The sequence below is a fragment of the Megachile rotundata genome, chromosome 2 (assembly GCF_050947335.1).
Source record: "Megachile rotundata isolate GNS110a chromosome 2, iyMegRotu1, whole genome shotgun sequence".
Classification (NCBI taxonomy): Eukaryota; Metazoa; Arthropoda; class Insecta; order Hymenoptera; family Megachilidae; genus Megachile; species Megachile rotundata.
The window spans coordinates 12,898,917-12,922,784 of NC_134984.1; the positions used below are offsets into that span (position 1 = coordinate 12,898,917).

General features: G+C 36.8%; 1 protein-coding gene across 6 annotated transcripts in view; it reads right to left on the minus strand.

Moving 5' to 3' along the window:
* The window catches only part of dachs (unconventional myosin-IXb-like dachs), a 101,529-nt gene that overhangs the window by 20,573 nt on the left and 57,088 nt on the right, over window positions 1-23,868 (minus strand). Inside the window, exon 1 of one of the 6 annotated variants that reach the window (XM_003699135.3) lies at window positions 21,008-21,859. The exons of 3 other annotated variants lie outside the window; for them this stretch is intronic. In XM_003699135.3, coding sequence (XP_003699183.1) covers window positions 21,008-21,098 — 91 coding nt within the window. In that variant the 5' untranslated portion in view covers window positions 21,099-21,859. Of the gene's footprint in view, window positions 1-20,820; window positions 20,976-21,007; window positions 21,860-23,868 lie in introns of those variants that run through there. 2 more of the 6 variants (XM_012299031.2, XM_012298909.2) reach the window with 2 other exon arrangements.

The following is a 23,868-nucleotide window of genomic DNA, read 5'->3' on the forward strand; positions in this document are numbered from 1 at the left end:
GAACGTTTCAGCGAGCCGCGGCAAACAGTATCGCGGATTCGAGCCCGGGCGACCGGCTCGTTTTCTAAATGAATTATTTCTATACATAAAATGGCCGACCTGCGTTCGACGTGTGTACCGTACATTCCGTACACGTGAACACGTGCGCCCATGAGTCCACTTTTCACGAGGATCCGTTGAATTTTCCAGCGTGTCCACATTATCGGCAATTTACCGGCCGCTAAAGGCGCAACGGACGAGCCGTTTCGTTAATAGCCGGCCACACGGAAAATTACTTTTCGAAACGTACACCGGTACCGTGAATATTTCAGAGAGATTTCCGATCGTCAAAAATTCGAGCCTTCTCTCTCGCTCGACGCTATTAACCGTACATCGGCTACGAAGAATTATTTATTTGCTTTATGGCCAAACGACGCGCGGTTCATTGGCTATGGTCCGCGTGGAAATTTCCCACTCACGGTGGTAATGCGGTGGAAAATCGGAAAAGTACTGGGGAAATTTGGTGTTTGTATTATGTTGCACGTCGAGTTATTACGCGTGCGAATTTCTGCGAATAAATTATGGCCTCCGCAACAGAAAGCTCCCAAGTATAATATGTAGAGTAAATGAAACAATATGTGCAAAATTTTAAGACACAAATTTACTATGATGTTAAGGTACAAATAAATTTGATGTAATGTTAAGGTACAAGAAAATTTGATGTAATGTTAAGGTACAAATAAATTTGATGTAATGTTAAAGTACAAGTAAATTTGATGTAATGTTAAGGTACAAATAAATTTGATGTAATGTTAAAATACAAATTAATTTGATGTAATGTTAAGATACAAATAAATTTGAAGTAATGTTAAGGTACAAGAAAATTTGATGTAATGTTAAGGTACAAATAAATTTGATGTAATGTTAAGATACAAATAAATTGGATGTAATGTTAAAGTACAAATTAATTTGATGTAATGTTAAGATACAAATAAATTTGATGTAATGTTAAGATACAAATAAATTTGATGTAATGTTAAAGTACAAATAAATTTGATGTAATGTTAAGGTACAAATAAATTTGATGTAATGTTAAGGTACAAATAAATTTGATGTAATGTTAAGATACAAATAAATTGGATGTAATGTTAAAGTACAAATTAATTTGATGTAATGTTAAGATACAAATAAATTTGATGTAATGTTAAGATACAAATAAATTTGATGTAATGTTAAAGTACAAATAAATTTGATGTAATGTTAAGGTACAAATAAATTTGATGTAATGTTAAGGTACAAATAAATTTGATGTAATGTTAAAGTGCAAATAAATTTGATGTAATGTTAAGATACAAATAAACTTGATGTAATGTTAAGGTACAAATAAATTTGATGTAATGTTAAAGTGCAAATAAATTTGATGTAATGTTAAGATACAAATAAATTTGATGTAATGTTAAAGTACAAATAAATTTGATGTAATGTTAAGGTACAAATAAATTTGATGTAATGTTAAGGTACAAATAAATTTGATGTAATGTTAAAGTGCAAATAAATTTGATGTAATGTTAAGATACAAATAAACTTGATGTAATGTTAAGATACAAATAAACTTGATGTAATGTTAAGGTACAAGAAAATTTGATGTAATGTTAAAGTACAAATAAATTTGATGTAATATTAAGGTACAAATAAATTTGATGTAATGTTAAGGTACAAATAAATTTGATGTAATGTTAAAGTGCAAATAAATTTGATGTAATGTTAAGGTACAAATAAATTTGATATAATGTTAAGGTACAAATAAATTTGATGTAATGTTAAGATACAAGTAAATTTGATGTAATGTTAAAGTACAAGTAAATTTGATGTAATGTTAAAGTACAAGTAAATTTGATGTAATGTTAAGATACAAATAAATTTGATATAATGTTAAGGTACAAGTAAATTTGATACCATGATAAGATTTAAATATTATGATTTATATACTTCTTTTAAAATTATAACAAATAAGCTTAAATCTTCAGTATTACAAACTGCCAATGAAGAATGACTGAAATATTAATTTATGTGCTAAAGAGGGTTGTAAACTTATTAAAAGACATAGCTGCAGCACCCTAACTGAACCCAAGGAAACTTATCTATGAGAAACCTAAACTTACTTGACCTAAAATTAAAACCTAAAATTAATACTTGATGGACAAATATGAACCCAGGGAAATTGAAATCTAGGTAAAATATAAACCAAAATAAGTAGCTCTAAATGAAACACAAACCGAACAAAAATTTAAAACCAAAAATAAATAAAAAATCTAAATAAAATATAAAGCGAGAAAGAATGTAAATCCAAGTAAAATCTGAAGATATAAAAAATGCAGGTAAAAGTGATCCTAATGAAAACATAAACTCAGGACGGACGTGGTAATAGGTATTTGTAGAATGACGCTAATCAGATCGATCGCAGATTATGGTAAATTGACGTTACAGAAAAAGCATGGTTCAGAGGGTTTGGAACGAAATGCTTTTCAACAAGCACCAGTTCGACTGGTTTCACGAATATGGGACAGCAGATCAAGCGGCCGGTTCCGTGGTTCATGGTACGCAGATATGCGAGCTCGGTTTGTCATAGGCAACGGACGTGTTCGTTTTTTAAATGTTCCGATTAGAAACCAGTATATCCCGTCGCGAGGAGAAACGAGCCGCGATAACGTTAATCTTGACGCGTTGCTCTCCTGTAGATGGAAAATTCAGATAGACCGGCGTTCCACTTGGTTCCAAGGAACCCTCTACACATGCTGGAACAATCGATTTGATGTCTTTACGATTTTATCGCTAAATGCCACTCTTGTACATAGTTTCAATTATACCTCTAGTTTTTGCTCTTACACGCCTTCGTTTACTACTAATTATTTTATATTTCTTTGTTTAATCTTAGCTTAATTTCTCATTAAGCTGAAAGAAGAATTTGGATTTTTTTGAAACATTTTACGGTGTGATGTGGACATGTTGAAAAATGTACAACAGGTGTCTTCGAGTGTCAAAACGCCTCATAAAACACCTGTCCACAATCAGTGATCCTAGGCTGGGCATACGTTGACTGCCACATACAGGTGCTTAGTTCAACCATGTAAAGAAAAGATGTAAATCTACTAAATCTAGTTTGAAAACAAAGTGAACAACTTCCACTTAGTTTGACAATATATGAACCTTGTTAAACTCAAGAACTTTCAAACTCTGGAATTTCTGTAAACATTGAAACTTTGAAAGTACGACTGTAAAAATTCGTGGAGTAATTTAAAATTACAAAGAGACGTAGGACAATAAATACGAAAGAAGAAGTAAAAAATTATCGTTTTGAAAATAGGTCTTCTTGAAGTTCGAAATCCTGTAAACAGCATTTATAGACATATGAATAAAAATCTGCACTTCAGTGAACGCACTTAGAAGCGGGTTAATCCAAGCCTCCCGCACTCGAAACAAGAATATGATTATTTCCAGAAGCCGCTTCCCTAGTACCACGTTTTCCTTTCCACTCCGACACGATTTCTGGCGGAAACCATGAAGTTTTCTTTGGTAGGATGCTTTTCGCTGCACCGAAACCAAGAAGGAGGGAAAAATAGAAGAAAAGAAAGTTACTTTCACAGTCTCTTTAAGCAGCGAGATTTTCCGTCCAAGTTTCACAAAGAGAAAAATGAAAGAAAATACCGGCAACTTCTGTAGGTGTTGAAGAAGAACAAGACAGTGGGTGTAGTGCTTGCTTTCCGTCTTCTCGCGAGATTGCTCTCTTTGCTTAGCGAATTCTGCGCGAGGAAAGTTGGCATTCTGAACGCGTGTGCGACTTTCCAGGCCGGGTACCGTTAATCTAAGGCACAATAGAAAACGAGCCGGTGAAGAGCTGTCACGAGCGTTGCTGACAATCAGCCTCGTTGACAGGTGTGTCACTTTGCGGCCTGACCTGACGTCGAATCGACAGGTGTCTTTCAACGGGGCTAGTAAACAGCCGTGATTAAAGGACCTCTCTTTTTATTTTCTTCCTTTTAAGTTAATCGACCGGCACGATCGTTAGCGGAACGTCCATCTCTGAAAGATCATCGCTCGCTAAACGGGACGATTGGGTATAACGACCTTTTTTCTGCTGTAGGATTTAACTCTTGTGGACACATCTCCACTTTTGTCAAATATTAATTTAACGCGTTACCTTCGGATTTTTCTTCTCAATTTTTCTCCTCGAAGTTTTCCAGACGGAAAAATGAAGTAATTTCGTGAGAAATTGTTCCGTATTGAAATTACGTTAAATCAGTTCGCGGTTGAAGGATTAACCTCTTCCCGTGCTTTGACGAGCCTCACTCGTGACGCACTCAAATGTGAGAAACCATACTCAAATTTCGAATACTCTTCAACTTGAAATTTATGTGCAACTATAAGTTGCGTTATCAAGGATCCCTGAATATAAAATACTCACATTTTAATTTTCTTTGTTCATTTTAATGTTATAGTCAGTTTTAACTGACGCATCTGATAAATTAATGGCACGGGAAGGAGTTAACAAATCCGCGAATAAATTTGTAGGTGTTTTTTTGGTAAATTAGAATTACAGGCTGGCAATCTGTACGTACAGAATCGCCGTTGGCTCGGTATTTATTGCATTATTCTCGAGTGTTCCGGCTCGATTATCTGTCAGACGTTGCATTATCGTCGAATGCCGAAACGATCCCACGTTTGAGGCTCGAGAACGCGGAACAACCGTGTAAATAATAGAACGCGTGTATCTATTGGGCTGTTGTTAAATCACTTATTTTCAAGTCGGAATCAAGTTCTTACGTAACGAATCTAGCGACCACAAGATGATTGAAACGCGCAGGTAAACGATCTTTTTGCTTCGATTGCTGAGGAAAGAGAACAGAAATTGATCTTGGAAATTGTAAAGTTACGCAACAATTTTCAATCCTGGTATTAAATTTATTTCTCGTTTTAAAAGAATCTTACATAAATAGAACGAAGAATAATTTAGAGTTTAAGAAATTCAATGAAATTAAGTCAAAAAACATTGGAGTAAAATGAGAATAATACTGAAAACGATAACAAGATGGAAACCTAAAAAAGTGATCTCCATTGAGGAGAATTAGAATGGCGTTCAAAGGGAAGATTAACCCCCCAAAAAACAAAAAGGAAAACACGGAAAATAGACGTTCAGTCTGGGAAGCTGAAAGGGGAGTTAAAGTATAAGCCAAGAAAGAGGCGATATTAAAGAGAGGAAGGAATTAAGGAACAAAAAGGTCAAAAGACGAGGGAAACTTAACGGAGCAAAATTTTAAAGGATGAAAGAGAGGTAAAGGACAATTGAAGAAAACAAGATTAATGGTACGAAGAATGGTGACTAAAACGTGAAAAGTTTAAAGAGATGTTTGCCACAGAGAATTAAAATAACATTCGAGTAAAATGTGCCGAGGAAAGAAAAAGGAAAGGAAAACAAAACGGAGATAAACTGAATGTGTTATCGTTTTAAATGCAATCTTGAGGTTTACAATTTTTTGAGGTTATATTATTTGTGGTTTGAATTTTATTTTTGGGATACATAACCTCAAAAGATTGAACCAAAATTATCTTGGTACTATGCTATTCAATTTTAGGGCGCTATATTATTATTTGCTGTTTAAATTTTATTTTTACGATACATAGGCTCAAAGAACAGAACCAAAATTATCTTGGTACTATATTTTAGGATTTTTTGGGATTATATTGTTATTTGTTGTTTCAATTTTATTTTTACGATACATAACCTTAAAAGACAGAACCAAAATTAGCTTGGTACCACGTTTTACAATTTCTTAGGGTTATATTATTATTTGCTGTTTGAATTTTATTTTTGCAATACATAACCTCAAAACACAGAAACAAAATCATCTTGGTACTATATTTTACAATTTCTTGGAGTTTATTATTATTTGCTGTTTGAATTTTATTTTTGCAATACATAACCTCAAAACACAGAAACAAAATCATCTTGGTACTATATTTTACAATTTCTTGGAATTATATTATTATTTGTTTCAATTTTATTTTTACTATACATAACCTCAAAAGACAGAACCAAAATTATCTTGGTACTATATTTTACAATTTCTTGGAATTATATTATTATTTGTTTCAATTTTATTTTTACTATACATAACCTCAAAAAACAACCAAATCTTGGTACTATTCTTTACAATTTTTTAGGGTTATATTATTATTTGTTTGGATTTTATTTTTGTGAAACATAACCTCAAAAAAACAGAACCAAAATTATCTTGGTACCATGTTTTACAATTTTTAGGGTCATGTTATTATTTGTTGTTCGAATTTTGTTTTTGAGATGCATAACCTCAAAAAACAAAACCAAAGCATTACAGAAGAATCTGTTCAGCATACAACGTTTTTTCTCAAACAAATCATTCGTTTCGAGTGATATTCCCTCCTCGATCAGAGTACCTATATAACTCGATCAATTTTTTCCGAAAAGCTCGAACCCATTGACCTTTCAACCGACGTACACGTTCGTTTCGTCAATTATTTTCATGGAGAGTGTCAATCTTGCGATACGATAGATGGCGGAGAGGAGGCTGCCCGTTTAACTCTCGACAACTTTTTTTTTTTTTTTATCAAACGGCCAATCCACGGTTATTTTCGACAAATATTCAACAAAATTCGATCAATTTTCTGTGGGGCAAAAAAACTCGTACTCGATCGTTTTCGACAGCGCGAATCTCGACATCCGTTTCAATTAACGAGATTCAGTATGCCGATCGCGAAAAACATCGAGTTCTAACTGATGTAAAAATATTTTGATTGTAACTACTGGGGCCGCTTGAACATAACCTCGTTTCAAAATACACGATGCGTCGTTGTGGAAATAAAAAAATGTTTCTCTTTTAGATACGATATAACCCACGCGATCTCGAGACTCTTTTGTAATCTGCCTTTATCAAATATTAAATCACTCTATAGCTCTTGGATTGGGGAGAAATTACGTATTGTTGTATTTTAGTTCTGTTTCAATGTTTTCTCTGTTTTTATAATTCAGTTATTAAGTTGGTAATCAACCCTTTTTTTTGGATCTCAAATGGTAGAATTCATGTGTTAATATTTTTTAATTTTTTTCCGACAGTTTTTCCTTGCTTTTACAATTCAATTATAAAATTAGATATCAACCCTCTTTTAGATCTCAAATGGTAGAATTCGTGTACTAATATTTTTTAATTTTTCTTCCCACGGTTTTTCTTTGTTTTTACAATTCAGTTATAAAATTAGATATCAACCCTCTTTTAGATCTCAAATGGTAGAATTCGTGTACTAATATTTTTTAGTTTTTTTTTCGACGATTTTTCCTTGCTTTCACAATTCAATTCAAAAATTAGTAATCAACCCTCTTTTAGATCTCAAATGGCAGAATTCATGTATTAATATTTTGTATTTTTTTTCAGCGATTTTTCCTTGTTTTTAAAAATTCGATTATAAAACTAGTATTCAACCCTCTTTTATATCTCAAATGGTAGAATTCATATACTATTATTTTTTCGTTTTTTTGTTTTCAATAATTTTTCCTTGCTTCAACGATTAAATCAATTGTCAGAAACGATAATAATCATACAATTACAAAATCACTGACCAACTCTCTCTATTATTTAAAATGGTAGAATTTATGTATTATTATTTTTTAATTATTTTCGACAATTTTCTTGTTTTTGAACAGCAATCACACAATTATAAAAATTCATTGATCAACCCTCTCTTAGATCAAACATAATAAAATTCATGTATAGTTATTTTTTAGTTTTACGATGATTTTTCCTTACTGTGAAAATTAAATCATTTATAAAAAACGACAAATATCATACAATTATAAAAATTCACTGATCAACCCTCTCTTAGACCAAACATAATAAAATTCATGTATTGCTATTTTTTAGTTTTTTGATGATTTTTCCTTATTGTTACAATTAAATCAATTATGAAAAACGTCAAATGTCATACAATTATAAAAATTCATTGATCAAGCCTGTTTTAGATCAAACATGGTAAAATTCATGTATAGTTATTTTTTAGTTTTACGATGATCTTTCCTTACTGTTACAATTAAATCAGTTATGAAAAACGTCAAATGTCATACAATTATAAAGGTTCATTGATAAACTCTGTTTTAGGTCAAACATAGTAAAATTCATGTACTATTATTTTTTAGTTTTGGAACGATTTTTCCTTGCACAATTAAATCAATAGTCCATAACGAACACGTCAGTTCGTTCACGACACAAATGTCGAAAAAATCGCCTAAACGATCGAATGGTGTCCCACGTTTCGTAGTATCGACGATTTCATTTAACAACGAGCAGTCGTCGGTTCCCAAGCAAAACGAGCATCGAATAGACGATAGAACGAAGCCATCTCGCACGATGATTAATCATCCTCGCTTTCCATGGGTCCTAGTGAACGGCATACATACTTCACCATGGGAGAAACCCATACCCGAAGAGTAACCGAGAAACGGACGAAAAGGACGCGAGCATGGCAGGTATACGATGCAAGAAGAAGAAGAAGAGAAGCAGGTCCTACTGCGGCGGAATTAAAGCGAACAGGTACCTTCGGGGCTGAATGCTCGTTCGAAGAAAACAGGTTCTTTTTCGTCGTCTTCTTCTCACGGCGTCTACATCCCGTTCGCGTTAACTCCCAGCCAGAAGAAGAAGAAGAGAAAGGGCTGACTTTTATTCGTGACAGGAGAGACGTAATGTACCTGTTTGAGGATCGCGGGCCGCCTTCTCGTTATTTACCACGTATTTAAATTCCCGTTGCGCTCGCGCCGAAGAATCGATCCTTTCTACGGTTCATTTCCGCTTGTAAACGTTGTTATGTCGGGTACACGAGGGATTTCAACTTCTAGCGGAATCGGGTTGCCGGGAATACCGATTTTACTCGGATGTAAGCAGTTTCGTATAATATTCTGTCGCATCGAGTTACATACACTGCATAATGTAAATTTTGTTATTATCAACGTCTCTAAATAGGGACATTTAATAATCTGTTATACAATTAATCGTGTGTCATGTCAAATTTTATTTGCAGTTGACAAACTTTTTGTTAAAACTTTTTTTTAATATAGTACTATTTAGACGTAAGATTTCACTGCATATTTAAAATATACTTCATGATATGAACTTGTAATAAATTTCTCAACAATATCAATACCAGTGTGGGCCTTTAATACTTGTATACCAATACCACTGTCCCAATATAAAAATTTCTAATATCAACATTTCCAAATCCTGATATCAACATCTTAATTCGTTATGGAAAGTTATGGATGTGACGCACCAGGTGCGTCATACGTGTTGTCGACGATTAAGCTTAATGACTTTTTACCCTCAAAAACTGAAGTATTTAGTCTTACTTAATAATAAATATGACGATAAAAGTAATAATTTGTAATTCAATATCGAAAGTTAAGGATGTGACGCATCAGGTGTGTCATACGTGGTTCTCGACGTATAAGCTTAATGATTTTTTACCCTCAAAAATTTAAATATTTAGTCTTACTTAATAATAAACGTGATGATAGAAGTAATAATTTGTAATTCAATATCCGAAGTTAAGGATGTGACGCATCAGGTGCGTCATACGTATTCTCGACGAACAAGCTTAATGACATTTTTAACTCAAAAACTGAAGTATTTAGTCCTACTTAATAATAAACATGACGAGGAAAGTAATAATTTGGGCTTCAATATCGAGAGCTAAGGAGGCGACGCACCCGATGCGTCATATGATAATATGAAAATTAATATTAATTCAGTACTAATACTATTTTAGCACAAATATCAGTCTCCTAACATCGACATCAATACCACAATACTATTCACATTTCAAAATCAATAACCAGTAGTCGCTAACATATTTAAATCAACGTCAACTAAAATTAGCATCGAAATTCGCGTGAAATATGGAAAACTGATGTGTCCTTGAGATTTTGTTTGAATAGATTTTACGAGACTCGGCAACGTTAAAAGTTCTCTCGGAATGAGGAATATTAGCGACCGATGTTTTGGTTATTTTGTGCCGGATTTATTCAAGGAAAGTGATGTTTGGAAATATTACCGGTCGATAATATCGTAGCCGGGATGGAGATGGATCTTTAGAATGGCACAGCTTCGAAATTACTTCAAATACCACTGTCATCGAGATTAACGAGAGATTCGAAGTACGTTGAAAGGTTCATTATCCGGGATAGTATGGGGACGCGTCTATTCCAGTAATGAAACTTCGACGACTATATTTCGTAGAAATTAATGAAAACTGATACCCCAACTTTTCATTTCCCCGCTATATCGAAGCGTAAAAATTGAAACCCTCGTCAAGATAGGCTGTTCATATTTTAAATATACTCTTACTATTAAGTACTAGAATAATAGGTTGAGTACTAGAAGATGACAACAGTAATGATTCAATACGACAAGAAACTGAAGAACATATGTCATGTTTATTAATTAAAACTAAATACTAAAGTTTGAGGGACGGAAAGTCATGAAGCACATTCATCGAGAAAGTATATGACACACCAGGTGCGTCACATACGTTTCCATATCGAATTACAAATTATTACTTTTCCCATCATGTTTATTATTAAGTACGACTAAAGTTTGCAAAATGAAACGCAATTAAGCTTATTCGTTGAGAACACATATGACACACCTGGTGCGTCACATTCTGACGTTTCCATAACAAATTACAAATTATTACTTTTCTCATCATGTTCATTATTAAGAAAGACTAAAGTTTGCAAGATGAAAAGTAATGAAGCTTATTCGTCAAAAAAACATACGACGCACCTGGTGCGTCATCCTTAAATTTAAGTACCGAAATCACTTTTCTCGTACAGTTAATTAATCTGTACCATTTCATGCAACGAACAGATCCACTTTAAGAGCTCTTTAGAAAGAAAGGTATTTATCCGATCCCCGCCATGCAATTAGGTCATTTCAGCGAAATCCAGCTATTCCGTGTCCATAAACTCTCTTCTTTATCCGCAAATTCCTCCGTCGTTTCAGACAATATCCCACGAACCTGCGCTTTTATACATAATTCTACTTTCGTTCTCCAACTCTTTAGCGTGTCAAACTTCCTTCCATCTTGCGCCACCATTTTCCGGTTACAGATGCGTGTTTCGCGTTACACGATTTCATACGCGATAATCGTAAACATTCTCATTGCGATAAACGATTTATCACCGTGAAACAAGAAATTGCTAAATCGAAAATGCACCTTCGAGAACGAATTTCTACGCGAATTTCCATACAGATAGGATCCCGAAAAGGAAATCACAATTTCTCTCACGTGTGAACGATCCTTAAGGGCAGAGAAACAGCCAGGATTAACCCGCATCTGATTAGACCTCGAGGTCGAGCCAGGTTCTCCGACAAACACACACACACAGTCCCTTTCTTTCCTTTGTATCAGCGGAGGTGGAAGAGACGTACGAGTTTCGGTTTCACTGGAAAGATCGTGAAAAAGGTAGCCATCGAATATCCGTCGACTTTCTTCGACTTCTCGGAAGGTACACGCATTCCCATGGTCCCGCGTCATCGTTTCGCGTGAGATAATGCACGATACCTTCGCCTCTGGCCCCGGTGTCCGCGGAAATTTGTGGCCGCCTCTTCGGACCCTCGAGACTTAACCCAGACCCTAACCCAAACGGTGTTTTCGACCGTTTCGCCCTCGACGACTTTGTTTTCGCTTGTTTTCGACGTGGCTGATCTCGCCTTCGGTTACTCGGACACGAAGGATCTTTCTTCCTTTTATTCTCGCCGCTCTATGCTCTTCTTTGTGGGTCGAAACCTACGTCCTTTCGGCTGTTTTATAAACATGCAAATTAGATTGCTGGTCTTGGCTGAGTTAACTTAAATTGCTACATGCATCAGAATCGAATGACAACATGACACAATCGAAACTTGCTCTATGACGAGTTGATCTGAGATGTGAAAGGCCTTTATGTAACCAGTTCAGAAAGCAAACTTATTGATTAACATCCACTTTCAGATAGACAAACTAACTTGATCGTTAGTCTGTAGTTAGACAAATTGCATCTACCTTTGCTTTTGCTGTACTTTGACAAGTCTGGCACTTCAAATGTGACGAACATCTCTTGTATTTTGCATACCATATTTGCTCTTTCAACCAAATTCGCGTATTCAGAGATTCAATACAAAATACGACTTTTTAACTTCATTGCAAGATTCGTATCAAGTTGTCTGAACAAATACCCTCAAATTAAAAAAATTAATTTTTGCAAAATAACTCTTTTCTTTCCATCTAAAAAGTTCCCTTATTTTTCCGACATACTGTGTATGAATACCGTCTAGTAAGTTCCAGGGTAAATTTTGCAGTTTGAAGGTTGCAAGATGGATGTTTTGAAGGGAACATGTTAATTGGCTCGCAATTTGTCAGAGATCAAAATTAACTTCGTGTCGGTAGGAAATTATAGGTATCAAAGTAGCATACCTTCGATGTTGAAACTTCAAGCATGTTTAACCTTCCCGAAGCACCCCCTCATTTATGGCATCCCTTTAAACGAGATCGAGTTGCACGAAGCACCGAAAACCGCTCGTTCCCTCGATTACGAGTTACCGGAAACGTCCTTCTTTTTTCCCACTTTCTCCTTGCCTTCGTCCAATTAAAATTTTCATTCTATTTGCCCTCTTTCGAAACGGAGACTAGAAATTTCGATTGCACCCAGCACGCGCCAGAGAGAAAACGCTTTTATCCCGCTTTTCCGACCAGCTTTTCCTCGTCGTTAGTTCCGCTCTTTCTACCAGTCAAAAGTTGCTTGCTACGTGTTTTCTCGAGTGACTTTTTCAGCACAAATCGTGCCGTTTAAGCGTTGTCTTCAATTTATATTGCCTGGCGAGGTTTCGAGTGACAGGATCTTCCAACGATTCTTATTAATTGCTACCTTCATTTTAACCGGTTCTAACTTATTAGTAATAATTCTTCATCAATTTCTTTTTAATTGGAACATTTTATATCTTACGACATTTCTCTACCTCACATTTCTGCAAAATCGTAGGCATTTTGAAATATTCAATTTGTAGAACATACATTTTAGAATCGAAAATGAAGTCTGTTAAAAAGGTTATTTAAGTGGAGTATTAAAAACCTTAATTATTAGTAATTAACTTGCTAGATAAAAAATCTAGAATTCGTCATTTTAAAAATTTCAAATTGAAGATCATCTAAGAATTGCAATTTTCTCAACACAAAATTTCATATTTGGGAAACGAGAATATTTTGAATAGTTCATCGTTATAAATGCGATTATTCAGTGTTATTAACAAGAACGAAGAAAATGAACATATTCGAGGCAGGTTGTTTTTGGAAGAATGCAAAGTATCTCGTTCGATCAATTCATCTTTTCCCTTATCTCACGGACCGCGTTGAACAAACGTGTTTAAGATAGCCTCTTGCTCTCATGCCTCTCTTTTCCCTGGCACTTTGGGTTTCTTGTTTCGGCGTGATTCCACGGTAACCACTATATCTCGCCGAGGAATTTGATTATGATACAATATCACGCAAATTAACATATCAACGCGCGAAAGGAGAATTGCGATCGTTAATATTAATTTGTTGATGAATAATGGAAAATTCTTTCGCTAATTTAGTGTTTATTTTGAATTGAGTGTTTGGGAGTTTTGGGAGTTTGGAGATTTGGAATTTTAGAATTGTGGAATTGTGGAATTGTGAAATTTTTGAATTTTTGAATTTTGGAATTGTGGAATTGTGTTACTTGGAAATTTTTTAAATTTTGGAATAGTGGAATTGTGGTACTTGGAAATTTTTGAAATTTTGGAATAGTGGAATTGTGGAATTGTGAAATCGTGGAATTTTTGAATTTTTGAATTTTCGAATTGTGGTATCGGGGAATTTTGGAATTTTGGAGTTGTGGAATCGTGGAATCATGGAATTTTGGAATTTTGGAATTTTGGAATTTTGGAATTTTGAAATTCGGGAATTTCGGAATTGTGGAATTTTGGAATTTTGGAATTTTGGAATTTCGGAATTCTGGAATTCTGGAATTCTGGAATTTTGGAATTGTAGAATTGTGGTATTTGGAAATTTTGGAAATTTTAGAATAGTGGAATTGTGGAATTATGGAATCGTGAATTTGTGGAATTTTGGAATTCTGGAATTGTGGAATTTGGAAATTTTGGAATTTTGGAATTGTGGAATTGTGGAATTGTGGAATTGTGCAATTATGGAATTTGGAAATTCTTGAATTGTGGAATTGTGGAATTGGGGAATTGGGGAATTGGGGAATTGGGGAATTGAGGAATTGGGGAATTGGGGAATTTTGGAATTTTGGAATTTGGGAATCTTGCAATTTTGCAATTTTGGGATTTTAGAATTTTGCAATTTTGCAATTTTGCAATTTTGGAACTTTAGAATTACAAAATTTTGGAATTATAGGAACTTAATTTTAACTTATTCTTAACTAACTTTAATCTAACCTTATTACTCAATTTCAAATTCTTTTATAATAGAATACTCTACTTTTTGTATTTATTTTATTTTTAGTAGTATGTAAACCACAGCCATTTGATATCATCAAAAATTAGCTTGCTGTTTATATACCACTCTAACTATAATTTTAGCATGTATTTATAAAGCAAATCTTAATAAATTAAATAATTAAGGTACCTTACAAAAGTTTGCCAAAATATTTTAAATATTCAAATAATCAATTTTGGATCAGCCTGTACACAGTCGAACAATAAAACCTCCTTTTCCCTGAGAGGTAATCTTAATCAGCACGCATCAGCACTTCGACGAGAAAACTTGTTTCATCCAAAGTGGCACAGGGCGACCCAACAATACCTAAATTGTCGAGTTCCCAAAAGGACAGGTAACCCACGCATAAATCTCCCATTGTGATGGGGCAAAGGGATAAGGAAAGGTCGAGGGAACAACTCGTTTGAGCTACCGACACGTTGAATTTTCGGCTGTGAACGCCACTTAAAACGACCTGTATCCGCACAGAGAAAAATCTACGTGTATAGGTGTGTAGAAGGCTATCAGGATGGCCACACGATTCTCTCGGTTAGCGAGCTTTCAAGCCACTCGATCGCATGGACTTCGAGAGTGCTCGAAAATCCTGAGCACCGTTAAAATTGAATAAAACAGAAGTTTCGCCACGAATTCGAAACTCGAGCTACCTTTGCCTCGACAACATCCGAAATGCATTATTTAAGCTTGTTTTCTTGTAAAACCGTCTATTGCAACCAAATATCGTTAATATTCTATCGTTCCGAGAACTTCAGGTTCGTAGCTATTTATTTCCGCTGGCTCGAGTTTCGATTTGGATCAACGTCACTGCATGTTCTTGTCTTTTATTGGCACTTGCGTCAATTATTAAACGATTCACGGTTTTAGAATATTTATTAGAAGGTATTCTGATTATTTGCTATTTTAAGCTTTCTTTAATGTCTTGTGAAGCTATTTGAAGTTACTTTGTAAATTTAAGAATGTTTTGGTATCATAAAATAGGTACCACAACTTAGTTTTATCTGTAATGTTTTAGTTAGAGTCTTATGACGAAACGAAATTGTAATTAAAGTTTAAAAGTTTAAATTAAATTATAGCAATTATTTAGTTTTATTGAACAGTATGATTGGTAGTTATTATTAAAATAATATTTTAAAACGTTAATTATCATTATTAAGACAACATAACAATGATGTAACAATGTAGTATCGTAAGAACCTGCCACCATAACAGCAGGTCATCATAAGGTCAACAATGTAGCAACGTGATATGCTGTAATATAAAGCGTCTCCATATCAATACATCAGCATACAACCCGTCATCATAACAAGGCGCCATAGTAACAATAGGTTACCATTATAGTGTATTGATGTGACAACATGTTGTAACGCAACGTGTTATGGCAACGTCTTAGCAACGCGTCATTATAACAGCAGATCTTCACAACAGTGTATCGATATTACAGCATTGTGTTACAACAGTGTAAGAGAACGCGTTGTCATGACAATGCGCCATCATACTAATGTGTTACCATGACAACGCACCATAGTAACAAGGAATTATCATCACAATGCATTGAAAAGACGACGTGTTGCTATACAATGTGCTGTCATAACAACGTGCCATCGTAGCAACGCATTGTCGTAGTAATTACACCGACATAGCAACACGCTATGATATAAAGAACAATCATAACATTGAGCCATCATACCATCATGATTATCGTAACATTATAGCTATTCATGTCATCATAGCTTTCATAACATTCTAGCTATTATAATATCTAAGATATCATACCATCCCAGACACCATGACACAAAGACATCATACCATCCTAGTCATCATAACAAACTAGTTATCACAACCACTAGCTATCACAACATCGTAGCCATTATACCAACCTTGTCATCGTACCATCAAAGCCATTACACCATCTTAGTCATCAGGCCATCTTAGCCATGACACCATCTTAGCCATCAGGCCATCCTAACCATGACACCATCCTAGCCATCAGGCCATCCTAGCCATGACACCATCCTAGCCATCAGACTATCCTAGCCATCATACCATCCTAGCCACCAAGTCATTCTAGCCATGATACCATCTTAGCCATCACGCCATCCTAGCCATCAGGCCATCCTAGCCATCATACCATCCTAGCCATCAGGTCATCCTAGCCATGACACCATCCTAGCCATCAGGCCATCCTAGCCATGACACCATCTTAGCCATCAGGCCATCCTAGCCATCATACCATCCTAGCCATCATACCATCCTAGCCATCATACCATCCTAGCCATCAGGTCATCCTAGCCATCGCACCATCTTAGCCAGCAGACCATCCTAGCCATAATTCCAATCTAGCCATCAGGTCATCCTAGCCATCGCACCATCTTAGCCATCAGACCATCCTAGCCATAATTCCAATCTAGCCATCATATCAATATAACCATCATACCTTCCTAACCGTCACATCATCAAATTATCATAACACCAACATCCCACCACACCATCACACATCTCATGTTACAATATGTAGCAATATATCGCATCACATATCATAGCAATACAGCATTAGTCGATGCTTAACGACATACACAAGTGTTGGTGCAATATCGAAATGGTCTTATAGATCTCGTTGCATGATTCTCGAGGCCATCGCTATCCTCTCGGCATAATACGCGTCAGTGTTTATCCGGTCGTCAGTGTGCACACGTATCAGTGGCGCACGTGGTGCACACACCAGCTAACAGGAACCGGACAGTTACAGTGGATGTACATTCGCTTAGGCCATTGCCCTGCATAAATCCGAGCGAGAGGATCGCGAGATGCAACCAGGAGTGTCTCCTCCGCCTCGCAACGTTCGCTCTGTCCGCGGACTTTATTCCCTGAACTTTCGAAGATGGGTCAAGGGAGTCCGCTGGGAACCACGGGGAACGTTTCCGAGCAAAAGGATGTCACGAAGGTGGTCTGACTTCCTTCGTGAGAATAAACAGAGGAGGGAACTGAGGATTTTTAACCTTCGCTATTGTTATGGGTTTCAAGCGAGTAAGCTCGAATAGCTGACTGCCATTTATGTGGCGTGCATTTAAGTAACGAGGTGGTTTAAGATTAGAGAATTTGCTGAATCTACTAAACAATACTGTGATGAGTATTTCTAATAATAATTAATAATAATTTGTAATAAATTTGTAATAATAATTAGAGTTTAGTTATAGTAGCTGAGTATACTTAATATTGTATCAAACAGAGAGTAGGCTTAAAAAAAAAGTAATAAATAAGGTAGTTCAAGATTGGAGACGAATTTGAAAAACACTTGAAATAATTCTGTCACGAGCATTATTTATAGTAATAATTAGAATATTTTTATTTATAATAACAGAGTATATTTAGTATTTTGCCAAGTAGAGAATAAACAACAACAAAAAATAATAAACAGGCTAACTCAAAATTAGAGACGAATTTGTTGAATCCTCTAAACAATTTTATGACAAATATTCATAATAATAACTTGAATTTTATAATACGATATAGCAGATATACTTTATAATTATATATAGCAAAGAATAATAAAAAGAAATGTATTGATATTCCAAATATCGTGTTAACAGAAGTCAACAAGTTTTTGTATGGTACATTGTATACCTTCGTCGAAAAAAGTTCGTAAAAATCAGGTTGAAAGGACCCCCTTAAGGTGAGGGGAATGCGAGCAGTCGACCGGTTGCCGAAAGTGATCGTTAACAACCTCAAGGTTGCCCGATACACCTAGAGATCCTAAAATACGATTCACGCCGAAGGACCGCCTGTTTTACGAAATTGCCCAAACATATCTTCAACTTTCCCTCTTCCCCTTAACCTAACTCTAATCCTTCGACAATTCACCGCAATGCAAATGTGCACGTGTGTAGGTAACCTAACCTCTTTTGGCGCGAAACTGATTAATGTGGAAGAGAAGTAAACGAGTTTCGTAAAGACTTAATAATTAAACTTGAGTCCTTAGTGACAATTGACGCTATCAACAAAAATACATATAAAGTGTCACAGGGTATAAAGTATCTAACCACTTTAGTGTATAGAATTTTATAAATGAAAAAGTGGAAATTAATTTGTAACCTGAAATGATCTAGGACGCTCAAAGCAGCGAAATTGCGAAATCCCGAAGAAATATAAAAGTAGTTACGGAGAAAAGAAAAAGATAATCAGCAAGATTGTTAGGAGCTGAATGGCGAACATCGTCCGTAACAGAGGCCATAAATTTCATCGTTCTTGAGCGCGCACGTGTTCGAACGTAACTCGCAAGTCTCGATTGGCCAATCGCCGGTGGTGTTACTTAATAACGGAAATCGGTTTATCGCCGATTTTCCACGGGACGTAAACAAAACGCAACGAAAGCCCCGTGGGCGTGAGAGCAACCAGTTGTAAAAAATTAACGAGGAGCACCACGACGCGATATCAAGGAGACGCGTGAACGTCGATGATCCAGAAAACTCTTTTCCTCGTCTCTGCTAGGAATAGCACGATGGATGACGGATAGAACAGATGATAAAGTATTTAATGTTTCACCGCGTGGTTTATGAGGGGTACAATATGCCTCGAGGGGATTAATGCATAAAACAAAGAGTTACGATTGCTATCAGGGTAGGAGGGAGAATAAACCGTGATGAGATAATAAATTTCTTTAACCGAGCACAGGAATGTCGGGGAAGATAGAGAAAATCTAGTGAGACGAAATGCTATGAAATATAAAATATAGCTGATTATGTATGAAACTTTAATTTCTAGGAGTCGTACACTTCCCTCGCTGTATCGCCATTTTTGAAGATGTTTAGGCACGAAAGGCATGGGAATCTTCAGGCATGAAGAGAAAGGAAATATATAAAATAAATGAACTTTATGAAAATCCTAAATAATTTAATTTCTCGGTGTAATAATATTTTATACACTGTCTGTTACAAATAAATTTCTAAAAGAATTTATAACATGCAATAACGATGGTAATATCCACATATTCACACATCTCCGAAGAGGTTAAGTTTGTTAGAAAGAATAGTAATTTCAAGAAATTCCTGTAGACAAGAAATCTTAGGGAATCTCGGGATAGTAAACTACACCGAATTAAAAATTTTTAGAGAGGCAATTAGAAACGCGGATAAAACATTAATCCATAAAACGAAGAGAATTAAAGTGGAGATATAAAATAGTTATTCAGTATCCTTCATGAAAAGCACATTTTCAGTCCATTCTTGAACTCAAGTTTCATTGGACACGTTAAAAGTCCGTCTAAAATAACAAAGTTAGCTCGTCCTTGAATAAAAGAGCGGTGGACTGTCCACGAGGTAAACAACGACTCAAAGAGTAGACGACCGGTAAAACTTGGAAACGGAAGAGGAAAAGCTCGGAGATTTTCCTCGTAAAGGTTTCAAATCCTGTCGTGTCGGTGGCAAGAATGTAGCCGTGGCAATCAACGAGGAGAAACCGCGAGAGGACTGTTTTAACTGTAAAACGCAGGTAACTTCTCCGACTAGCCACGGGTTGTTCGTCAGTGAACAGGGCTGTAAGCGTTGGCCAACGGTGCCCCTTGCTTCTCGTTAAACGCTCGCAATTTCGGATTATGATAGCACCGTAAAAGAACAGTCGCTTGTAACTCGATCACTGTTGGGACGTTGAATAAGGTCAGACAGCAGTTTTGACGAGGGCGTAAAAAGAAACGAGGTAAACGTGGACGAAATATGAAATATAAAAGCGAAGAGCTTCTTGAGTGGATATCAAGATTTTCAGCGGTCGTTATGTTCCTTTAATATAAGTCAAAACATTTTTAATACTCCTTCATGGATGTAATTAGTGAATCATTGTTATCGAGCTCTACATTGTTTATTAGCATTTTGTAAAATATTATTAGAAATTGGGGATGATTATTTGAACTGAGGAGATTAGAATTGGGGATGATTTATTTGTTTGAGTAAAATTCGAGCAGATATTAGCTTCGTTCAAATAAAATTCGTATTCTAATATTTGTGTGCTTGCATGATTCGAATAAAGAGTGTATGTGCTGAAGTATATGCTGAAACGAATATAGGAGGTTTATTGCAGGTTGTGTTGAAAAACGTTGTTATAGGTTGTAAATAAGTCTAACGTCGATCATACCATAATTTTGTTTTCAAGTACGACAAGTATAATTATAAAGGGTTGGAATAAATAATGACATATCCCGCGTAAAATAGGCGCTTAAAGAATGGAAAAACAGTTAGGTAGAATATAAACAAAAGGAGAAACAACCTGATACAAGAAGCATAGTCGAACGAACCGGGGAACCAGGAGTCTAACCCAAGAAGAATCTACCGTCTCCCTCCGTTCGTGTCCGTATTTAAATCGTGCAGCGTCCGTGAAATCGGCGCTCTCGCGAAAAAAGGACAACGAAAAACGACGAAGAAGAAGGCGGCGTCGAAGAAGGCCAGTGGCGTACCTTGCAGCTTCTTCTCGGTCTCCCAGAACTTCTGCAGCTCGGTGAAGTACTTGTCCAGTATGAAGACCTTGGAGAGGCCCAGGGTGGCCATCTCAGGCGGTCGAGGCTCGTTATCGGCCAGAATTTTCCTCGGCTGATCAGTGTGGCACCTTTAGCCCTTGGCACCGTTTCTCCAGCTCCACGGTATACAAACACCCGATCGAATCTCGAGGATATCGCACAAACGGATCACCTGGACATCAGACGGCGGTGCCAGCTCATCGTGTCCTCGGCACACTCGTCACCGCACTCGCACATCTTTTCCTCACAACCCTGACCAATCACATCACGCTCGTTCTCCAACGAACCGTAATAATCACCCGGGGAACAATTCGAACAACTCTCTGCGTTCAGGTATCACCAGGAAACTAGCGCACACGCGGCGAGGATTGTTTTCCTCGAGGAAATTTCGAGAAACATCGTTCTTGCTCGAGGTAGCCGGTGTGGTCGGTCCTCGAACCGGAGGACCAAGAACGTTCGCTGGGCTTCCTCGCTCGATTTTTGACTGGCACCTGTTTGGGTAACCTTAGAAGTTCCGTCGAAACGATCTGACGCGTTCGCAGGAGCACGAAGAGTGGCGACTCGTCGAGTTCAACTGGGCGTCATTGTTGCCTGGAACCCAGCTCCGTGGTTGAGCCCTATCTCTTCTAAGGTGGCTTCGAGATAACTCCTTGGCCTGGCTCACCTGGCTTCGCCAGTTAGGTGGAAGCCACCGCAGGCGTACCGGGGTCCAGGATGTCTGGCCGAGCAACACGGCCGAACGATAGAAGTGGGGGGACGTATCGGACCCCTCTCTCCCTCGGACTGGACCGTTGCTCGTGTGGATGCTGGCACGGAAAAATGGCTGATGCCCTAGACTCACCTTAGGCATCTCCCTCGACCTCCTCCTACCTTCTTCTTGCTCGCGACCACGACTCGCGCCGGAGAAACTATTCCGCTTCGACGACGCTCTGTTCCGAGCTGCGCCTCGTTCGATGAACCGTTGTTTACAAATACTGCACTCGGAATAAGGAAAGTATTTCGGTTCTTAACCTATTCGATGACGTGCACTCGTAGGCTCACTTTCGACAAATTCGCCCACCTTCGCAATCAGAACTGAGCGAATATGCTCATACTTCTTGCTTCTCGCATATTTTCAACAGAGCACATTTAATTATAACAAATGGTCAGATAAAAAATAGTTGGAGTAAAATAGCGACAGTAATGACAAGTTAATAGTAATTTTGGTCCCCGAAAAATTTTGCGAAAACTCCGTCGTAAACAAGTCACGAGCGTCCACTATTTTTTGACAGAACCACGTGTCCAATAGGGAGAACATCTGGCACCGGCAACCTGTCCCTTCGAAATTCATCATTCAACCTTTCGTGATCCGATTTGAATTGCTCACACCGGATGGACATTTGTTTCCTCGCATCGAAACTCGTGACCCGCGAACCTACCTTCATGAATTTTAGTTAACTCGATCGAGAGGCAAAAAGGACAACTTATGAAATCGAACAACAGCGTCTGTGAGAATTGGTCTCTAAATTGATTTCGACCAATTAACCGACATAAGAACTAGAAAGGGAGTATTCTCGTTAACCGGAGGAGAAAGAAAAAAGAGGAAGGTCCGTTCTCTCTCGTTTCGAACAGTTAATTGCTCTATGAGTAGACCCATTAACTGTCGACGTTTTCACAACGGACTTTGCGTAATGTTCTTCTTAATTGCACGGTGTATCGAGGACAGGACGCATTTTCAGTGACACACTTATCGATTCGTTGAATATAATTGCTAGGTCGAGCACCGACTCATTGTTAATTGCTTGTTACCTGTGTCTATCGGTAAGACCCTTTTCCTCGTGATTTATGCTCTCTTCGGAAATGGCGAGCTGCGGTTTTGTTAATGGACGAGAGGAAGTACAGTTTAGTTTACAGCTTTCGTGAAAACCGTTTGAGATGTACAAAGTATCTCATTTTTCGAATGTTTCATAAACTACCTGTCTGCCGGGCGAAATTGGACTGAAAAACGGTACAAGACATATATCACTTCGAGATATTGTGAAACGAAATAATTTCGTTTCTTCTAAATACGGAAAGATAGTACTCTTTTCTATAAAATTTAATTTTATAATTTTATTCTTATTTACTGCCTCGTTGAATCGCACTTTTTCCTATATTGTTTAACTATCATATCACGGAATGTTAAAATTTCCAAATGCACTAATTCATTTAGAACGTCATCAAATGTACTAATTCATTTAAAACAATCATTCATTGAAACTGCCATGAAATGTACCATGGTTCATTTAAAACGCCGTATTAATTCGTTTAAAACATCATCAACCGTATCAATTCAATTAAAATGCCATCAAATTGAATTTATATCAACTGAATATGATCTAAAATCGTTTGGTTCGCCGTATCAGACTCTAGAACAATGACCTACGAGATATTCCTTTTTGTGTGGCATGCCTCGTCATGCATGAAATCAAAAAGAAGAAAGAAAATATCCACAGAAAGCTCGAAGAACGATACAGCAAATACGAATGAGAAGGAACGATGATTCTCAAGGTGGATGATAGTGATTAAAATGTCGAGTTGCCTCGATAGCCGAACATTCGCCGAGACTAAGTAGGTTCTTGTTCAAGGATCAGCCGCAAGGAGATTATTCGAAGGGCCACACGGCTGATTAACGAGCGCATGCTCGGAAAGTGTGAGAGCCCGAATTTCGAGGACACGTTGGCCCTCCCAGCTTGCCCATCGGAGCACCTGTCGCGCCTCAGATTTAACCAACGCGTACGTTACACGAAAAATTCATCGATATTCCATTGTTAACATTTTTG